This window comes from Ahaetulla prasina, chromosome 10, assembly GCF_028640845.1.
Source record: "Ahaetulla prasina isolate Xishuangbanna chromosome 10, ASM2864084v1, whole genome shotgun sequence".
NCBI classification, from domain to species: Eukaryota; Metazoa; Chordata; class Lepidosauria; order Squamata; family Colubridae; genus Ahaetulla; species Ahaetulla prasina.
This window is the reverse complement of record NC_080548.1, coordinates 30608864-30628848: the sequence shown is the minus strand read 5'-3', so window position 1 is coordinate 30628848 and position 19985 is coordinate 30608864. Positions and strand designations below refer to the sequence as shown.

Genomic DNA, 19985 nt, shown 5'->3' with positions numbered 1-19985 from the left:
AATAAATGTCACCCACCCTCTTAATGACTTGGGGGTGCGATCCTACCCAACAGCAGAAAACCCGGCCTCTTTATCAACCTGCAAGGAACAATCTTTCTACTTATTAATCTTCGGAGCGTGGCTTTAATACCAATCATGTGAGCTCTCTCCGGAGCAGCTCTTAGAATGGACTCTGGACAATGTGCGCGCAACAAATTGTTGTTGAGCGCACTCTCCCTCCCCATCATGATGACCGCTGTGGCCACCATCACCACTTCCCTGCCGCCGCCGTTGCCACTACCACACCCAGCTTTTCTCTAGGGCTTAAGAGGAGCAAATCCCAAACCTTCACATCTAAATGCTCGGAGAAGTCCCAGTCTACACACAATCTCTTCCCGGCTCTAAATCTCTTTCAATTCAGGTTAAGCTTCTCTTTTTATTACAGATTATAGGGAATGATCTCCCACTGTATTTCTACGGTTATCCTTTTAACACATTTTGCTCTTTCTAGCTAGGGTTATTTTCTCTGGTTTCATGGGGTCAGGAAACAGCTGTCTTGGGTTTTTCGGTTGGAGTCATCCCCAGACCAAATCTTTGCTATGTTTTCTTACAGAAGCTCACAGTTGTCCCTAGCCTGGGCACCTAAACCTTGGAGCAGCTATCAAGAGAAGGTAAGGACGGTTGTTTTTTTTTAATGAAACTCCGAAGCCGCTGCATTTTGTATAGGTGTGTGTGGGTGTGTGTTTGTGGAACAGGACTCCAGAACACTTATTTCAGCCTCAGGAGACCCGTACATGGTGACGATTATCTCCATCCTCACAGAGAAGAAGCAAGAAGTATGAGTAAATTTAGAAGGACGCCACAAGCATAAGCATCCATTCATTATTTGTGGATCCGGTCTAGAAATCTTCAACGATCTTCAGTGTTCTGTCCAATTTCTCTTTCTTTATTCTGCCCTGCCTAAGAATTTTTGGCAACTTGGAAACTTAGGAACCGCGATACCGTAATAGAATCATTTTACGTAATTTGGAGGTCCACATGATCAAGGATGTCTTTGAGCATAACAAATATTTTTGTGGTCTTCTGCAATGCATCCGTGCAAGCAGGTTTTGTTATACTGGAGAGGGGCTTTCAAAGCTTTGGGAAAGGGAAAAATTAATTAATTATGTGAAAGGAACATAAGGGAAAATTCGGTATAATTTCATGAGTTTTCTTTAGGCGGCTTCTGAAAAGTATCATGAAAGTAGACGTTACTAGAGATTTTTTTTCCCCAAACTCTATTTATCATCTCCAGTAAAGGAAGAGGTAGTCAAAGCAATTCCTATTTGTTAATGTTTATGATTACGATTTATAACCAAAGGAACCCAAACTAGAAAATATTGGATCCTTTACAGAATATTTTCGTACCAAGGTGTACCCTTCAAGAGAAAAGCAATGTTTTATTATGCGATCCATCAGGATGTTTCCAAGTTATTCTCAGGAGGCGAATAAAAAGTCATAATTTCATTCTTCGAGATTATTATAGAGTTTCATTTCACGAAATCAACGCTTACTCAATTCGAGTGAAAGAATGAAGGTTGAAGAAGAGAAGATATGTAAGAGACTTAGAGTCAGGGTTTTCTTTATTGTCTATAAACTTGCCTTGACGCCTGTTTAATATTTAATATAAATTTTAGGGGTTTTTAGGTCTAAATGTTTTAAACGTTGCCAATTATATAATAAGTTTTTAAATCTCTGCTTTAATTGTAAATTGTCATTGTTTTATATTGGCTGTGAACTGCCCTGAGTCCTTCGGAAGAAGGGCGGTATAAAAATCTAATAAATAATAATAATAATAATAATAATAATAATAATAATAATAATAATAATAATAATAATAATAATGATGTTGCAGATTACTTAAAATGAACGAATGCAACTTGATTCACTCCGAATCTACCCCGATGCCTGTCCTTCTCCAAAACACATATTTTAATTATCGCAGAGTTTAAATCAGGACGAGCTACTGCAGTCAAGATTATATCGATAAAACGGACTGTACATTTTCTCTCAAAAATTAAAATAGCAGTGCTAATTTTTGACTTTTAAGGGTGCAATGAGGGTTTCCAGTTTCCAAGTTTATTCCAAAGACAGTAGCATTGTTTATTTTAGATCCACATTTTCTGCAGAATATAAATACGTTTAGCATTGTTTAGTTATTTTCAGTTGCCATCAGAAGAGAAAGAATGGATGTTGGTTTATTTTGGATTAATAGACCCCCCCCCGCATCCTATTTCTCAAGTGAGATTATCATGCTTAGATTTGCAGCAGAAAGCAACATATCCACAAAAGAAAAATTCAAGGTTTTTGTTTGCTTTAAAGGATTGTCCCTGCATCTTTCCCCCACTTTATAAACCTATAATCCCAGACACCGGAAAAAGATGGCATCCCTTTAAAACGGAAAAAAATATCTAGGGCAAAACAACATCTGCTTTTTTTTTTTGCTAAGCCCCAAAGTCTTCAATTCCTTAGATTAAGAATCTGATATATTTCAGTCTCTCCTCATGGGTATATTTGAATAGATATTTGGCAGCTTTCTTTTCAACGGCCTCCCTAATATAAATTAAAAGAACTCTAAATTCCCACAGAAAAGAAGCCACCTTTTAAAAAACCAAGGATATTTTGCCCACCCATTTTAAGGCAAATAAAAGCAGAAAGCAACATGCAATGATAAAGGAGGAAGATAGAGTAAAAGGAAATAATTGTCTGGGTTATATATTGCAAAAGACAGAACCTAATCAATAAAACTAAATAAATAAAGCCAGTTTGGTCTAGTGGTTAAAACACCAGGCTAGAAATTGGGAGTTCAAGTCCCACTTTAGCCTAGGGGACTTTGGGCCAACCACCAGGAGGCTGTGAGTTCTAATCTTGTCATAGAAATGAAAGCCAGCTGGGAGACTTTACCAGGAGACAGTGAGTTCTAGTTCCACTTTAGCCATGAAAGCAGCCTGAGTGATTTGGGGCCAGTTCCTCTCTCATAGCCCAACCCACCTCACAGGGTTGTTGTTTTGGGGGGGGGGAAAGAGGAGGAGGACTATATGTGTTCACCGCCCTGACTTATTTGTAAAAATAATAAAGATGAGATATAAATAAACATGGGGGGAAAAGAAAGAAAAATTAAACTTGTTACGATAAACCCAGGTTAACTTTTTATTGCCCAGCATATAGGATGCTGGGCAAATCAAGGCTCACCTTTTGGTGAGCTTGTATTTATTTATGTATTTATTTGTAAAATTTGTTGGCCACCATCTTACCCAGGGTGATTATGGGTAAACTCAGAAAATGGGTGAATTCAGTAACTACCGGTAGATTAAGCAGGTTTGGTAAACCTGTAGTATTTAGTTTTCAGAGTTGTAAGATGAGCAAATAAATTAGGATAGATAGATGATGGAAGGAAGGGAAGGGATGGGAAGGGAGGGAGGGAGGGAGGGAGGGAGGAAGGAAGGAAGGAAGGAAGGAAGGAAGGAAGGAAGGAAGGAAGGAAGGAAGGAAGGAAGGAAAGAAAGAGAGGGCGAGAGAAAGAAAAAAGAAAAGAAAGAAAGAAAGAAAGAAAGAAAGAAAGAAAGAAAGAAAGAAAGAAAGAAAGAAAGAAAGAAAGAAAGAAAGAAAGAGAGAGAGAGAAAGAAAAAAAGATTGATTTATCCAGATGGAGAAATGGGGATTTTCTCCCCAGTGATCAGAGAAAAATCCTAAAAGAAAGATTTTAAAGAAACCCTTGATAGATTTCCCAATACCCTGAATAAAGCTGAAATCTTCACTTCATTTACCCAGAAACCTTTTCAATAAACTCTCTGGGACTTACTCCTGTGTAAACTTGCCACACAGGGGTCTACAACTAACCAGGTGATATCCCTTATCAGGTGCGAACAGCTTCATTACAGAAAGAATATTTTACTGTTTACAAACCTTACACCCGCCTGCTTATCTTAAGTGCTTTTAAGAACTGAATAAACATGTAAACAAATTCCCTTTTGTTTGTTTTTTTCTGAAAGGCCCCAAAAAGCTAGAATAGAATGATAAAAATCAATTTAGATGTTCTTGATTTGATCATCCCAAGACCTCCCATTTAAATAGACAGAGTGATAAATTCCCCGCGGGGATCCGGGGATCTAGGATAATGAAATTGATAACCATGGCTTACATATAGTTTGTATGTCCCTTGCCTGTTGATTATGATGTTACAACCAAGGCAAGGGCTGTGTGTGTTTGTGGGTAGGCAGGCTTCCATGGTCCATAATGAGCTCATGATGAAGTCAAGTCCTTAATGAAGGACTTCCTCAACTGTAGGTCAGTCTCCAGAATCCAGTTAGCCAGCTGAGTTTACAGAAAACATTGAACCTTAAATCTAGGTTAACCAAGTGGCTGTATTTACATAACTAACCAATAAGCCCTGTTGTGGCTCAAGGAAAAGGTCCTTTGGTTCACACAAATGCATTAAGATAAAAGTTGGGTTTTCCAACCAAGGAACCGACAGCAATACAGCCTATTACTGTATCGTGCTTCATTAACCAGGTCACTGGAGGTTTAAGACTCCTGGAGAGCTGGATATTTTTAACATTTCTTATGACTGATCTGGAGCAGTTCAAATCCTGCATCCACTCATACTTTGGATAGCTACACGTTCCCTATTTATCTCGTGACAGGGCACCAGAAGCAGTTAGAGATGGTTAGCTTCCTTAGGCATCGAATTAGAATATCCATCCCATTGTAATTCTATGGTTCCATATTATGGTGATTTTATTATGGTTTTGTCTTAATATTTTATCTCCTGTATTGTATTGTCCACATCATATGGAGATAGAATTATAGATGATAGAGAGAGAGAGAGATGATAGAGAGAGATGATAGATAGATAGATAGATAGATAGATAGATAGATAGATAGATAGATAGATAGATAGATGACAGATAGAAACACAGAGAGAGAGAGAGATGATAGAAAAAGATGATAGATGATAAAGAGAGAGAGATGAAAGAGAGATGATAGATACTGAGAGAGAGATGATATATAGATGATAGATGATGGATGGATGGATGGATAGATAGATATTGAGAGAGATGATAGATGATAGAGAGATGATAGATCATTAGATAGATACACAGAGAGATGATAGATAGATAGATAGATAGACAGATAGATAGAAGATAGATACTGAGAGATAGAGAGATAGATGATAGAGAGATGATAGATGGATGGTAGATGATAGATGGATGGATAGATAGATGATTGATAGCTAGATAGATAGATAGATAGATAGATAGATAGATAGATAGATAGATAGATAGATAGATGAGTTAGGATTAGGTTAGCTATAGCTATATAGCTATAGATTTCCTGACACGTTTGTATATCAGTGATTGCATGAGCTCTGCAGATACCATATGCTAAATAAATAAATTAAATACATTTCTTATTCTTAAGAGAGCCAACTTGGTCTAGTGGTTAGGGCGCCAGGCTAGAAAGCAGAAGATTGTGAGTTCAAGTCCTGTTTTAGCCATGAAAGTCAGCCCAACCCACCTCCCAGGGTTGTTGTGAAAAGAAAGGACATATATTTGCCACCTGGAGTTATTTGAAATAATAATAAAGATGGGATCCGCATAAATAAAGGACATGGGTCATGGCTTAATTCAAATTTACAAGGACCCCGAGCGGCCTACAATAAAGTAATTAGGGGAGGGAAAAAACTTCTGAAAAGTTTTGAAGTTTTGTAAAGCCCTCTTTACAAAGTGACTCCCTTGAAGCTACCCGCTTTTTCCCCAATCCACAGATTTTAACCGGAGAGAACAAAGCCATTCAAATGTCTCTCCAAAATAAATGGATAGATAAATAGATAAATAAATAAAAGCCGAAACTTCGGCAAATCTCTGTTTAGACGGAGAAACGGAGCCAGGGAATCTGAAAACATTTCTTTTATGTACACTGAGAGCCTATGCACCAAGACAAATTCCTTGTGTGTCCAATCACACTTGGCTAATAAAATAAATCAATCTATTTTTGCCTCCTCCCCCAAGACTCCCCACCAAGGCTGGGGTTGGAAGGTGTCAAAAAGCAGTTAAATGCCTGTCTATCACTTCGCCCGGCCACCTTTTTCCCTTCTTCCTTTCGGGGTTGATCAACCCAATCCGAGGTTGTTAATGGAAAGGGAGCGGAAACCTTCGCGGTTTTTAGTTACAACCCAAACTTGGGGAAAGAAAAAAAAAACACTCGAAGGGTGTTGGGTTTATTGGCTGCGCCCGATGGGACAGAGGCTCCCGGGTGGGTCTCCGTGGGATGTCTCACCAACTGAAGACCCAACAAGGCGGGGTGGGGTTGGGGGGGGGTCAGGGAGAAGGGAAGGGGGGGGCAAGAAGCAGCCATTCAAACAAAAGAAAGTGGTGGGGGGGGGGGGGAGAGGGAGGATTTTTAAACCCCACGCGGAAGACGCGTGTAAATTCTTCCGAAATGATTTGGGGAGACGGGAACGGAGAGGGAAAAGAAGGGATGCAATGATGGAGGAGGAGAGAAACCGAGGCGGTTTATAGCATTCAGCCTTGCATAATTCCACACACACACACATCCGCACCCCACAAGTGCTTTTGATCGATTCCCCTGGAGCTCCAGAAGCAGATTTTGGAGCTCCAAGAGGTAGGTCTGGATTGGAAGCCAGATCCGGAAAACACTGAGGCGCCTTGAGAGGCTGAAGTTCACGGGCTTCCCTTCAATTTCCATTGAGATTTCATCAACTTCGGCTTCTCTCTCCCGGCTCCACTTGTATTCACCTTCTAATCAAAAAACCAAAGGAAAAGAAGAGAGAGAGAGAGAGAGAGAAAGGAAAAGGAAAAACAGAAAATTTAAGAGCAGAAAACATGATGGAGGGAGGGAGAGGGGGGAGAGAGAAAGATACAATGGATGGATGGATAGAGAAAGAGAGAAAGAGAGAAATTGATTGATAGATGATAGATAAATAGAGATTGAGTAGATAGATAGATAGATAGATAGATAGATAGATAGATAGATAGATAGATAGATAGATAGATAGAGATAATAAATAGAGAGAGAGATGATAGGTGGATAGGTAGATAGATAGATAGAGATGATAGAGAGAGAGATGATAGAGAGATGATAGATAGATAGATGAGAGATTGATAGATAGATAGATAATAGAGAGAGATGATAGATAGATAAATAGATGATAGAGAGATAGATAGAGAGATAATAGAGAGATGATAAATAGATAAATAGATGATAGAGAGATAGATGAGAGATAGATAGATAATAGAGAGATGATAGATAAATAGATGATAGATAGAGAGATAGAGATAAGAGATAGATAGATGAGATATAGATAGATAATAGAGAGATGATAAATAAATAGATAAATAGATGATAAATAGAGAGATAGATAGAGGAGAGATAGATAGATAGATAATAGAGAGAGATGATAGATAAATAGATGATAGATAGAAGATAGATAGATAGATAGATAGATAGTCTCAGCCAATTGAGAAACTCTTAGGTGACAGAAGTTTTCTCTTTGTGGCTATTTTTGGCTAGCCTATATTTTTGGACCATCCCTTCTTATCAGCTTGAACTCATATTTATTTATTTTTTTACAAAGATAATCTGGTTTTCTGGTTTTAAAACCTAAGGCTTTGATGACTCGTTTATTCTCTTCCAATCTTTGGTGACTCACTTGCAGGGATTTTCCCTCCCCCCCTCAACACACCCTCCCTCCCATCGGACTGCAAGGCAGAAAAAAAAATTGCTTCATCCTTAGGATTTTATTTTGTTTTACGTGGTCTTTGTCTTTCTCCTTGCCAGCTTCCTTTTATGCCTCTTCTCTCTCTCTCTCTCTCTCCCTCTCTCCTCTTCCATTAATTGAGTAAACCAAAGGAGAGAGATTAAGGTGCAGGGTCTCCTGTTTATAACATCTGATATTTCCTAATCCCAAAAAAAAGAGGAGGAAGAAGAGAAATTGATTGATAGATGATAGATAAATAGAGATTGAGTAGATAGATAGATAGATAGATAGATAGATAGATAGATAGATAGATAGATAGATAGATAGATAGATAGATAGAGATAATAAATAGAGAGAGAGATGATAGGTGGATAGGTAGATAGATAGATAGAGATGATAGAGAGAGAGATGATAGAGAGATGATAGATAGATAGATGAGAGATTGATAGATAGATAGATAATAGAGAGAGATGATAGATAGATAAATAGATGATAGAGAGATAGATAGAGAGATAATAGAGAGATGATAAATAGATAAATAGATGATAGAGAGATAGATGAGAGATAGATAGATAATAGAGAGATGATAGATAAATAGATGATAGATAGAGAGATAGAGATAAGAGATAGATAGATGAGATATAGATAGATAATAGAGAGATGATAAATAAATAGATAAATAGATGATAAATAGAGAGATAGATAGAGGAGAGATAGATAGATAGATAATAGAGAGAGATGATAGATAAATAGATGATAGATAGAAGATAGATAGATAGATAGATAGATAGATAGATAGATAGATAGATAGATAGATAGATAATAGATAGATAGATATTTTTGGACCATCCCTTCTTATCAGCTTGAACTCATATTTATTTATTTTTTTACAAAGATAATCTGGTTTTCTGGTTTTAAAACCTAAGGCTTTGATGACTCGTTTATTCTCTTCCAATCTTTGGTGACTCACTTGCAGGGATTTTCCCTCCCCCCCTCAACACACCCTCCCTCCCATCGGACTGCAAGGCAGAAAAAAAAATTGCTTCATCCTTAGGATTTTATTTTGTTTTACGTGGTCTTTGTCTTTCTCCTTGCCAGCTTCCTTTTATGCCTCTTCTCTCTCTCTCTCTCTCTCCCTCTCTCCTCTTCCATTAATTGAGTAAACCAAAGGAGAGAGATTAAGGTGCAGGGTCTCCTGTTTATAACATCTGATATTTCCTAATCCCAAAAAAAAGAGGAGGAAGAAGAGAAAATTGTGTTATTTTCCTTGTCCCCCCCCTCCCCCAGTGACATTTCTAAAGCAGAAAATAATAACCAGGAAATGGTGGGAGACTTACAAATAAACTAGTATAAAGAATTAGGTGTTATTCTTAATCATTCTTTGCACCAATTTATTAAATTCCACAATGTTTCTGCTTTTTGTTGCTGTTTTAGTTGGCCTCTGGGACAAATTGTGGACTAAAGGAATGGTTTAGAAATTAACGCTAGACTCCTGGGATCTTAATTTCCAAGCCACTTTGGGATCATCTGATGCCGTGATTAAGAGATTGCAAGAGAGAAATACTCTGTACATGCTCAGCCTTGTTACTGCCTGAACAGTTAAAAGGGCAGAGTTTTAAAGAGCCCACCTCCCAATTTAGCCTTGCATGTATTCAAACCTACAAACCCATCAGCCAAGGATGAGAACTTAGCTTGGATGCAGCCAGCATTTTCAAGTTATCTGCCGGTTTATCATCTCATCCATGCTAAAAAAACAGCCCTGTAAGGTAGGCATTAAGTCAGCCCCGGAATGTAAAAGGGGGGGCTAGCCCACTTTATTTTCATCTGCATGTAAGCTTTTTGCTCTAGAGTATAGTCAGTTAATAGAGGTTTTTAAGCGATTGGACAGCCTTTTATCAGGAATGATATAGGGTCTCCTGCTTGAGCAGGGGGTTAGACTAGAGGACCTCTAAGGTCCCTTCCAGTTCTGTTCTTCCCTAATTCGGTCACTCCAGAGCAAAATAAAATCTGGACTCGGACAAAGAGTCAACGCTTCTCCAAAAGAGGGAACGAACACAACCTATCTGTTTCCAAATCTGAATTTTGGCCGAGTTTTAAGTGCAATTATTTCCCCCTGGAAGAGCAAAATCATCAAATACTGTAGATTCTCTACCAGCCTCTGGTGGGGGGAGTGGGGGGCTGCAAAAAAAAACCAAAAACACAAGGAAAACAAAGTTCAGAGAGGGCCACCCATAACATTTAATGAGTTGACTTAACCTGCCCATTTGAGTAAGAATAGACTCACAAAGAATGGGGCTGATCGGTTTGCTGGAGACCCATTAGCTTTGTCTTTTGAGTTGCTAAAATCCCAGCCCTGTTAGCCCCTCCTTCACTCTGGAGGGAGTTGCCTGTGTGTCTTTGTGTGTGTGTTTTAAAAGCTTCTTAGAGGGTGGGGCCCCAAAGTCAAGTTTTGAAAAAGGCCCATCTGGAAATGGGAGCTCCTGCAACCGCTGGAGAGCATTGGCTATGTTGCGCAAGAAAGAAAGACCACCTGGTCTTCTCCAAGCCTTCCCACCATTTCTGAAAGGGCTGGAGAAGAAGCCTTCTCCTGTCTTCTGCTCTCCATTGGCCAAGCTGTTCTCCACCTCTGGCCCCTTGGGGTGGAGCCCACCAATTTCCTGTGGGTCTTTTTTCCTCCATAGCTGCCTTTCGATGCTGAGTGGCCGGGATAAGCCTGAAGATTGTCTTCTCAAAGTTCATTGAAGGCCAGAAGGAGCATCACCTTGATCATCCAAAGCCAAAGAGGAAAACCATTTCGCTGAGCATGATGTCCTACATCAAGCAACCACATTATGCCGTCAACGGGTTAACTTTGGCCGGACCTGGGATGGATTTATTGCATTCAGCTGTTGGATACCCCAGTAAGTGAATTTCCATTTTTTCTTCTTCTTGTTTTGGTCTTTCAGTATTGTATGTATGCACCAAAGACAAATTCCTTGTGTGTCCAATCACACTTGGCCAATAAAAATTCTATTCTATGGATTATTATTATGTTCTGGACAGTGAGAGTCGATGCGGTTAGAAAAGGAAAGAAATCCTGTAACTTTTCACCGACAATCCCCCTCCTTCAAACTTACTGCACGGGCTTATTAGTTCATATTAAATAAATCAAAAATATTTTTTGGGGGGTGGGGAGAGATAATCACTTTTAAAAGGTAAAAAGCTCCCCTTTCTCCGTTCACAGAAAATCGAAATGGTAAATTTTGCTTTCTTAAGAGAAATTCTAAGTTTTATTTTATTTTTTAATTCAGAAGACTTGGGCTGTTCTTTTGTTAATAAAATTATGCAGAAGAGTTTGAAGAGTTTTATTCCTTGTCTGGAAATGACTAGAATAAAAATAGCTGTTAACATATGGCTGTGATCTATCCATTGTGGTTAGTTTATTTCAATTTTTTTCTGTGGATTTTAGGAGCAAAATTACAGTTCCGTGCCCCTCCCCATATTATAAGTAGGAGGTAATGACTGATTCTCACCTAGAAAGTCTTGTGAGGAATTAAAAGTTAACGAAAGGAAAGAAAATCAGAAGGCAAAATTTAAAGTAGTAAGCTGATAAATCAAATTCCCCCCCCCAAAGATGGCAATTTTAACATGTGTGGATTTCAAATCCCAGAATTTGCCAGCCAAAAATAATAAATTATTTGTTTATAAAGGGTTCTCAGTTCTTTTTTTTTTAAATTTTCTTTTTATATTAGCTTATTTACATTTTAAACAGTATATTGGCCTGATTGTAGTTATAAACCATCTTTATTTTTAATACATACATTCATAGTCTTTCTTCCTTTAATTTCTACCTCTTGCCTTTAACCACTCATAAAATCTATTCCATATAAGGTAATAGTATGTGTCTTCTTTATCTTTTATCTTTTATTTTTAAGGCTAGCCCGTCTATTTCAGCACAACCTAAAATCTAAATTTTTTCTAATTACATCCTCATCCGGTTCTCAGATTTTTTATGCCTAAAGAACTATCTTGGGGGAAATGAAGAAGAAAATGATAATATATCAAGCAGTTTGTAATATAGAATACAAATGTTACAGAATGCAAAGTTTGTAAAGCAGAATGCAATACAATTTGTAATGAAGAATAGTAACATAGAATATATTTGTTGGAATAAAAATAAACTTGGCTTGTTTTTCTGTCCAGAAAAAAAGGCAGCTGATGGAATTTTTTATTTTATTTTTATTTTTACAATTCAGGACCATGTTAAAAGTGTGGTTCCCCCCAAACCTGAATTTTAAAGCCATCCTTCAAAATTTGCCATTGCCTCCATAAATATTCAGCCCTTTCCAAATGCACGTTTATGTCTAAGCCTAAATAAGCAATGGCCAAGACATGGATTTTTTTCCTGGAATATATTTTTATTAACACCAATTGCAATTTGAAGGAAGCATTAAAGTAAAATAATCCTTAATAATCAGTGAGGAAGAACTGAAAGTCCTACTTCAGCCATGTTGCCTTCTTAATTTTAAATTATTTAAAATTAATTTGAAGGAAACATTAAAGTAAAATAATCCTTAATAATCAGTGAGGAAGAAGGAAAGGAAGATTCTGAGATGGTTTCAGCTAAATTACGCTTAACTGTTTTATTAAAAAATTATTAATGCTGTTTAAAATTATTCGGTCGCCACATTCTTTCTTGATTCCATTGCGCAGTTCGCTTTTATTATTGCATTCGCCGTTCTGCAAGTCAAATATTCATTTAATAACCTTTTTCCCGCACTTCCTCTGAGGAATTCAGTATATGTACCTGGAATTTCCAATAAAGTTTAGCAGTGGGAACTATACAGGTTTACGGGAAGCCGTTAACTTTAGCTTTAAAACCCCTCTCTTGCTTTCCTAAAGCAGACATTATACAAGCAAAAATCAGCAGAAAAACTTCACCCAGCCAACTTTATTGATTATTGATAGTGATTCTGATGTAATAAAGATTATTAATATAACCCATAGACACTAATATCCATGGTGCACACTGCACAGATCTGATATTTAGCGGGTAATGGTAAAAGTCCTACTTCAGCCATGTTGCCTTCTTAATTTTAAATTATTGTGCAAAAAAATCAGCTTATCTACAGCCCTGGGAGTTCTTAATAATCTTTTTTTTTTGGTCTTTATTAATCATCTTTCATGATCTGTAATCATTTCCCCCCCACCTGGCCTCTGAAGAATCGAGTGGACTTCAACTCCCAGAATTCCCCAGCCAGCTTTGGGAATTCTGGGAGTTGAAGTCTACCAAAGTGGAGAAATACAACAGACAACTAAAAACTAAAAAGCAGCAGCTAATTCTGACCTATTTTAGCAATTTTTGGTAGTTTGTCCGGGAGATTTGCTAGCAAATCTATCCAGGAGAGTGACACAGTTTAAGCCTTAGCCTTTTTAAGTGGTTGTGTGCACTGCATTTTGTGGGTAGACGGCATTTTGCTCATCTACCTAGCCATTAGTGATGGTTAAATACAGGTAGTCCTCGATTTAAGATGTCCTTCATTTCTGTTGCTAAGGGGGGCAGTTGTTAAGTGAGTTTTGCCCCGTTTTATGATCTTTCTTGCCACCGTTGTTAAGTGAATCACTGCAGTTGATAAGTTAGTACCAAGGTTGTTAAGCAAATCTGGCTTCCCCATCGACTTTGCATGTCGCCAAAATGGGATCCCATGACCTTGGGACATGGCAACCGTCGTAAGTATGAGCCAGTTGCCAAGCGTCTGAATTTTGAACACAACCAGCTAGGTTTGTACCTAAGAAAGGACTAGAACCAGTGGTGGGTTTCAAATTTTTTTACTACCGGTTCTGTGGGTGTGGCTTGGTGGGCGTGGCATGGCTTGGTGGGCGTGGCAGGAGAAGGATACTGCAAAATCTCCATTCCCTCCCCACTCCAGAGGAAGGTTACTGCAAAATCCCCATTTCCTCCCAATCAGCTAGGACTCGGGAGACAGTGAATAGATGGAGGCGGGGCCAGTCAGAATTTTTACTACCGGTTCTCCGAACTACTCAAAATTTCCGCTACCGGTTCTCCAGAACTGGTCAGAACCTGCTGAAACCCACCTCTGACTAGTACCCATGGTTTCCTGGTGTGTCATCTGGTGCCTTTAACCTTACACCAGACTGACTCTCCCTTACCACTATCATGGGTAAAGTTTGCTTGTTAGAAGCTGGCTTAATTTGCCTTTAAGTCACCAAGCAGGTGATATAGTAGAAGAGGATATTTGTAGCTCAGGATTGAACCATTGGGACCTTTGGTTGCTGGGTGGTGGTGGTGGTGGAGGAGGAGGAGGAGGAGGAGGAGGAGGATGGCGGGATCCTTGGTGCTCTCTGAGCTTGGTTGTTTTCTTGCAGATGTTTCATGATTCAACTAGTTAGCACAGGGGTCTGCAAACTTGGCTCTTTTAAGACTTGTGGAACTCTGGGAGTTGAAGTCCACAAGTCTTAAAAGAGCCAAGTTTGCAGACCCTTGAGTTAGCATCATCCGTATATAAACCCCATTCCCTTTTAGCACTGAAGACGTTACCTAGTTGGGTCAGGAGACGACTGCAAGAAAACAACCAAGCTCAGAGAGAGGGCCAAGGGTAAAACATTAACCCGTATTATTTAGGGACATTCATGACCAAGATGAGGGGATAAAAGGACGCCAACAAGAAGAGGGGATTTTGTGGGATGGGGGTGAAATGAACCATGAGTAGAGAGAGAGACCAAGGTTGAGATGGAGCCGGCCTGGTTCTGATGGTAGAAGGTGGCTTTTTTTGGCCTTCTCTGACTCCGTTCCTTTTTTCCTGCAGCGACTCCACGGAAGCAGAGACGAGAGCGCACCACCTTCACGCGGGCCCAACTAGATATCCTGGAGGCCCTGTTTGCAAAGACCCGCTACCCGGATATCTTCATGCGCGAAGAGGTTGCCCTGAAGATCAATCTGCCTGAATCCAGAGTCCAGGTGAGCTTTCTGCAAAACCTTGACCGGCTTTTATTATCGTTACGCTTTAATCTGTGGGTGAAATGCTGTATAACGAAGGATAGCGGGGGTACCACCAAGGAATTGTCCGCCGTAGCGATTAGGATGAAGTGAAACCTAAGAGAAAGAATGGAAAAAAATACCCAAAGACAATTAAAACTTATCCTTTAGTGTAGTGTTAAATTGAGGCCAGCTAAAAACGTAAATAAATCAGTGTGGGTTGTCACCGGTTTGCCCCGGTTCGGGCGATCCAGTAGCGGCTGGAGGCTCCGCCCACCTACCCAGACGCTTCTGCACATATGCAGAAGTGTTGAGCACCCACACAAGCACACTCACGGCCATGAGCAAACAGGTAGCGACGGGTTTTGAAACCTGCCCCTGAAATAAATGCTCCATTTATAGAACAGAAACACATGGATGGATGGAGGATAGATAGATAGATAGATAGATAGATAGATAGATAGATAGATAGATAGATAGATAGATAGATAGATAGATAGATAGATAGATAGATAGATACATAGATACATAGATACATAGATAGATACATAGATAGATACATAGATAGATACATAGATAGATAGAGGATGTAGAATAGATAGAGGATGGATAGAAGATGGATGGATGGATGGTTAGATGAATGGGTGATAGAAAGATAGATAAATAGGAATGAATGCATGATAATTAGATACCCTGTTTTCCTGAAAATAAGACCCGACTGGAAAATAAGCCCTAATGCATCTTTTGGAGCAAAAATTAATATAAGATCCAGTCTTATTTTCGGGGGAAACATGGATAGATAGGCAGGCAGGCAGGTGACTAACAGAATACATTTTGGAAGGGACCTTGGAGGTCTTCTAGTCCAGTCCCCTGCTCAAGCAGGAGACTCTGTATCGTTTCAGACAAATGACTGTCCAGTCTCTTCTTAAAAGCCTCCAGCGATGGAGCACCAACAAAGCAATTGAAGGCGATTCCGTCTGATTAATTGTTGATTAATTGTTCTCGCTGTCAGGAAATTTCTCCTTAGTTCTGGGTTTGTTCTCCCCTTGATTAGTTTACAGACAAACAAACAGATGCCCTCGATGGATGCATGGATGAAATCAGGCATTTTTAAATCAGTTTATGAATTAATTTTGTGTACTTTCTGAGTTAGCTCAGGTTGTCTCTTTGGCCTTACAATTGTGCGTGCGTCTTTGACTCCATTTTGATTGATGGCTACTGTCTGGCAAGCCCCTACAAATTTTCCTGGTGGCATTTTCAGAAATGGTTTGATATTGCCTCTTCCTTCCTGGGGCTTAGAGAGAAGGGCCAGCCCATGGTTACCCAGCTGTAAACGTAAAGGTTTCCCTCGCACATATGTGCTAGCCGTTCCAGACTCTAGGGGGCGGTGCTCATTTCCGTTTCAAAGCCGAAGAGCCAGCGCTGTCCGAAGACGTCTCCGTGGTTATGTGGCCGGCATGACTCAACGCCAAAGGTGCACGGAACGCTGTTACCTTCCCACAAAAGGTGGTCCCTATTTTTCTACTTGCATTTTTTACGTGCTTTCGAACTGCTAGGTTGGCAGAAGCTGAGACAAGTAACGGGAGCTCTCACCCCATTAGGCGGCACTAGGGATTCGAATCGCTCAACTGCCGACCTTTCGATCGACAAGCTCAGCGTCTTAGCCACTGAGCCACGGCGTCCCTTTACCCAGCTGACTTTCGCCTAACTAAATCAGGACTAGAACTCACCGTCTCCCGGTTATTAGCCCAGTACCTTCCAACCTTCACCCCCAAACTGGCTGTTCCTAAAAGGCTACAGCAGATAAAACAAGGCCCGGATGAGATGACAGACAGCTAGCATCTTTCTTTCAGGCTGAGCAACAGTTCAATTCGCAACCTTTGTCCTTAACTTTAAAATAAGGATTTTCCCGCACCTCTTTCATCCTGCAGTGATAACGCCTTGGTTTTTAAATTTCAGGAAACCCTGGTTTTGTTGCTTGGGTTGGGAGAAAAAAAAATCAGCTTCTTGTGTTGGCTGAGGAATTCTGGGAGTTGAAATCCACAAGTCTTAAAGTTGCCAAGGTTGGAGACCCCTGACCTAGTGGACAGAGGTCCTCTCCCACCATAATAGAGCTTCCCCCAATTTGTCTCCTCCAGAGATTTTCTAGGGTGGTTGCTGGTTGGGAATTGGAAGCTGCATCCCCACACATCTGGCTTGGCCCTTCATGGGGCTCTGACCTTCTTCCATGGGCTGTGGGCCATCACTGAGTGGTTGGGTTCCTGGGCTGTCAGGGTTCCGAGGGATGCCCTAATTAAATCCCCAGCCTCGAGCCAAGCTTCAAAAGAAATCCAGTCATTTATTAAGCACTCCATGTCCGCACATTCCCAAATGAAGCCAGCTCTGACCCCACATAATTTACAACCCCAATCATGACCCTATTTTCCCTCTCCCCCCAGGTTGTGTCATCAATCACATTCACCAACGGAGCAATTTCACAGGTTGTAGAGAACACTCCCTTGAGGCCACTGTGGGTAACCCTGGGAGACAGCCTTGAGAAAGATATGTCTGGAATGTGCTCCTGTCTTTGGCTGCCGCACTGCTTTGTCGGTTTCCCATCCCACTTGCCTATGGCAACTCAAGAGCAGGCCTGGGATGCTTTGCGAGTTGACACCTTCCTTCCTTTCCTCCTCTTCTTCTTCTCCTTGTGCCATACCCGTCATTGGACATTGGCGATCATGTTGTTGGCGATCCTATTTTTATCAACAGCCGCACAAAAAAGGGCTGTTGAGTTTTGTCCAAACCAGTCCCTTAGATTTTGATTCCTTCCCCCCACCCTTCAGGGACCACTTCAACACTTCCGAACCCGCTTCTTGGATAGATATGGTGGGCTTCCACCATTTCTTGTGCTCTTGAGCAATTTTGCAAGCCAAATTTGAAAGCTGGGTGGGAACCGCCGCTGTAGTTGGTACCTGGCAGATATAGCAGGCAGAAACCAGGTGTCCCAGTCCTGCTTCCTAGATTCGTGCAGATGGTAGGTTCGTGAGATGGTAGCAGGTAGCAGTTTAATAGGCTGAATAACTCAAGTCTTAAGAAGATGACCAGCCAACAGAAATAGATTTTTAGCTCCTGATCTCCCTTGCTGTTATCTCATGACGTGATTTTTCCCCTGAGAGTCTGTTTGGACTTGTGGTTAATTGACTTTGGGCCAATCGCCAGGAGACTGTGAGTTCTAATCTTGCCTTACGCATGAAAGATGACTGAGTGACTTTGGGCCAATCACCAGGCGAAGGTGAGTTCTAGTCCTGCCATAGGCATAAAAGCAGGCTGGATGACTTTGGGTCAATCACCAGGAGACTGTGAGTTCTAGTCCCTCTCTCTCAGCCTAAATTTTCCCACAGGGTTGTTATTGTGGGGACCATAAGAGAAGGAAGGTCTGTTGATTATGTTCACTACTTTGAATTATTTGTAAAAAAATAAGAAGGGAAGACAAAGGACGTTTCCAGGCTCAATTTTCCTGTGTTGCATTTAAATGCCTCCTCCTCCCAGAGGGAAACGTGACCCTTCTTTTTCAGTTCCGCCAGAATCCTCTTCTGCCCTGCACACCTTTGCTCTCCTTTCTTCCAGGTGTGGTTCAAAAACCGCCGGGCCAAATGTCGCCAGCAGCAACAACAGAGCAGTGGACAGGCCAAAGCCCGGCCGGCTAAGAAGAAAAGCTCTCCGGCCCCTGAGACCAGTTCCGAAACCAGTGCCAATGGGCAGTACAGTCCTCTGCCCACCGGCACCTCGGTGGCCCCCAGCTCGAGCGCCAGCGCCACCGTCTCCATCTGGAGCCCGGCTTCCATCTCGCCGCTCCCAGACCCACTGGCTTCCTCCACCACCCCCTGCATGCAGAGGTCAGCTGCCTTCCCCATGACCTACACCCAGGCGCCGGGTTACACCCAGACCTACGCTGGCTCGACTTCCTACTTCAGTAGCCTTGACTGCAGCTCCTACCTGTCTCCTATGCACCCTCAGCTCTCCGCACCTGGCGCAGCCCTGAGCCCCCTGGCCACCCCAACCATGGGCAGCCATCTGAGTCAGTCCCCGGCTACCCTCTCCAGCCAGGGCTACAGCGGCGCAGGCATGGGCTTCAGCTCGGTGGATTGCCTGGACTACAAAGACCCCACCGCCTCCTGGAAGCTCAACTTCAATGCCGCCGATTGCTTGGATTACAAAGATCAAAGTTCTTGGAAGTTCCAGGTCTTGTAAATGGCAGGCCTGGAGACCCGCCTAGGAGGAAGCTCTCATTTTGCCTCGATCTTGTCTTGGTGGGTCAACCATTCTCTTCTCTCCGCTCTTGAACTGAGATATTCTGCCTCTTTGCTCAATCTTCTCGTCTTTTCCTTTTCCCTTTCCCCGGTCCTACCTATCTAAACATCTGCCATAGCTTGGTTTTTCTACTGTTTGGGGAAGCCAACAGCTTGAGTGGTCGAGTCGGAGAAGTTAGGAGCCCATGGCTTGGGACACGAAACTGCTTTCCATCAGGACTTGGGGCTCTTCACCCTTCGGCACCCCAGCTCAGTTTGAACGGATGGTTTAGACTTCTTGGAAGGGCTGAAGCCCAGACTGGGGAAGCCGATCTCGCTTCCTTTCCAGCAGGACCGAACTCCACTCATTGGAAGGTCAACACAGCCATGGTGAAGACCAGCCAGGACCTTCCGGAATTTAGTCTCCAGAGGATTCTTGTTTCTTCTGAATCTGATCTTTCACCACTGCTAGGGTGAGCAAGCCAGGTGGCAGCCGGCGTCCCAACGGGACCCATCATGGCAGCCAGCATTGAGCAAGAAGACGTCCATTTTTGCAGGAGTCAAGAGCTCGTCAATTGTCCTTTGGATCAGAGTTAAACCTCCATCTCTTCGTCCTCACTTGAGTTTTTGTGCTGAGGCAGCTTCAGGGGGCTTTTGAGTTTGACCTGGCTCCTGACAAAACCTTTTGGCATTTTCTTTGGGAAGGGTAGGATTTTTTCCCCCAGTTTTTATTAGCACATCATAGAGCCTTACACGAGAGCCAGTTGTGAGTTCCTGCTTAGTTTGTCCTCCAGAAATCTTCATTCCAAGTGTCTCCTGGACAGGAGGGGGGAAAGCCCATCCATGAAAGAAGCCTCACGCTACGAGACGTCTTTTAAGGGTCTGCACACAGATCCTCCAGGAACAGAGACAGGTCTGAAAGTCACTGCTACGTCCGTCGTAGCCATCAGTATGCACCTTCAACTCCTTCGCCAAGTCTAGAGAGTGCTTTTGCTCCACAACG

General features: G+C 41.5%; 1 protein-coding gene across 1 annotated transcript; it reads left to right on the top strand.

Moving 5' to 3' along the window:
- The first annotated feature begins 291 nt into the window (after nt 1-291).
- Nucleotides 292-19092, top strand: LOC131204530 (homeobox protein otx5). Its single transcript, XM_058195916.1, has 4 exons — nt 292-650; nt 10420-10638; nt 14545-14696; nt 18321-19092. The coding sequence occupies exons 2-4, from the start codon at nt 10542-10544 to the stop codon at nt 18942-18944; spliced, it is 873 nt and encodes a 290-aa protein (XP_058051899.1). The 5' UTR covers nt 292-650; nt 10420-10541; the 3' UTR covers nt 18945-19092.
- The last annotated feature ends 893 nt before the right edge of the window (nt 19093-19985 follow it).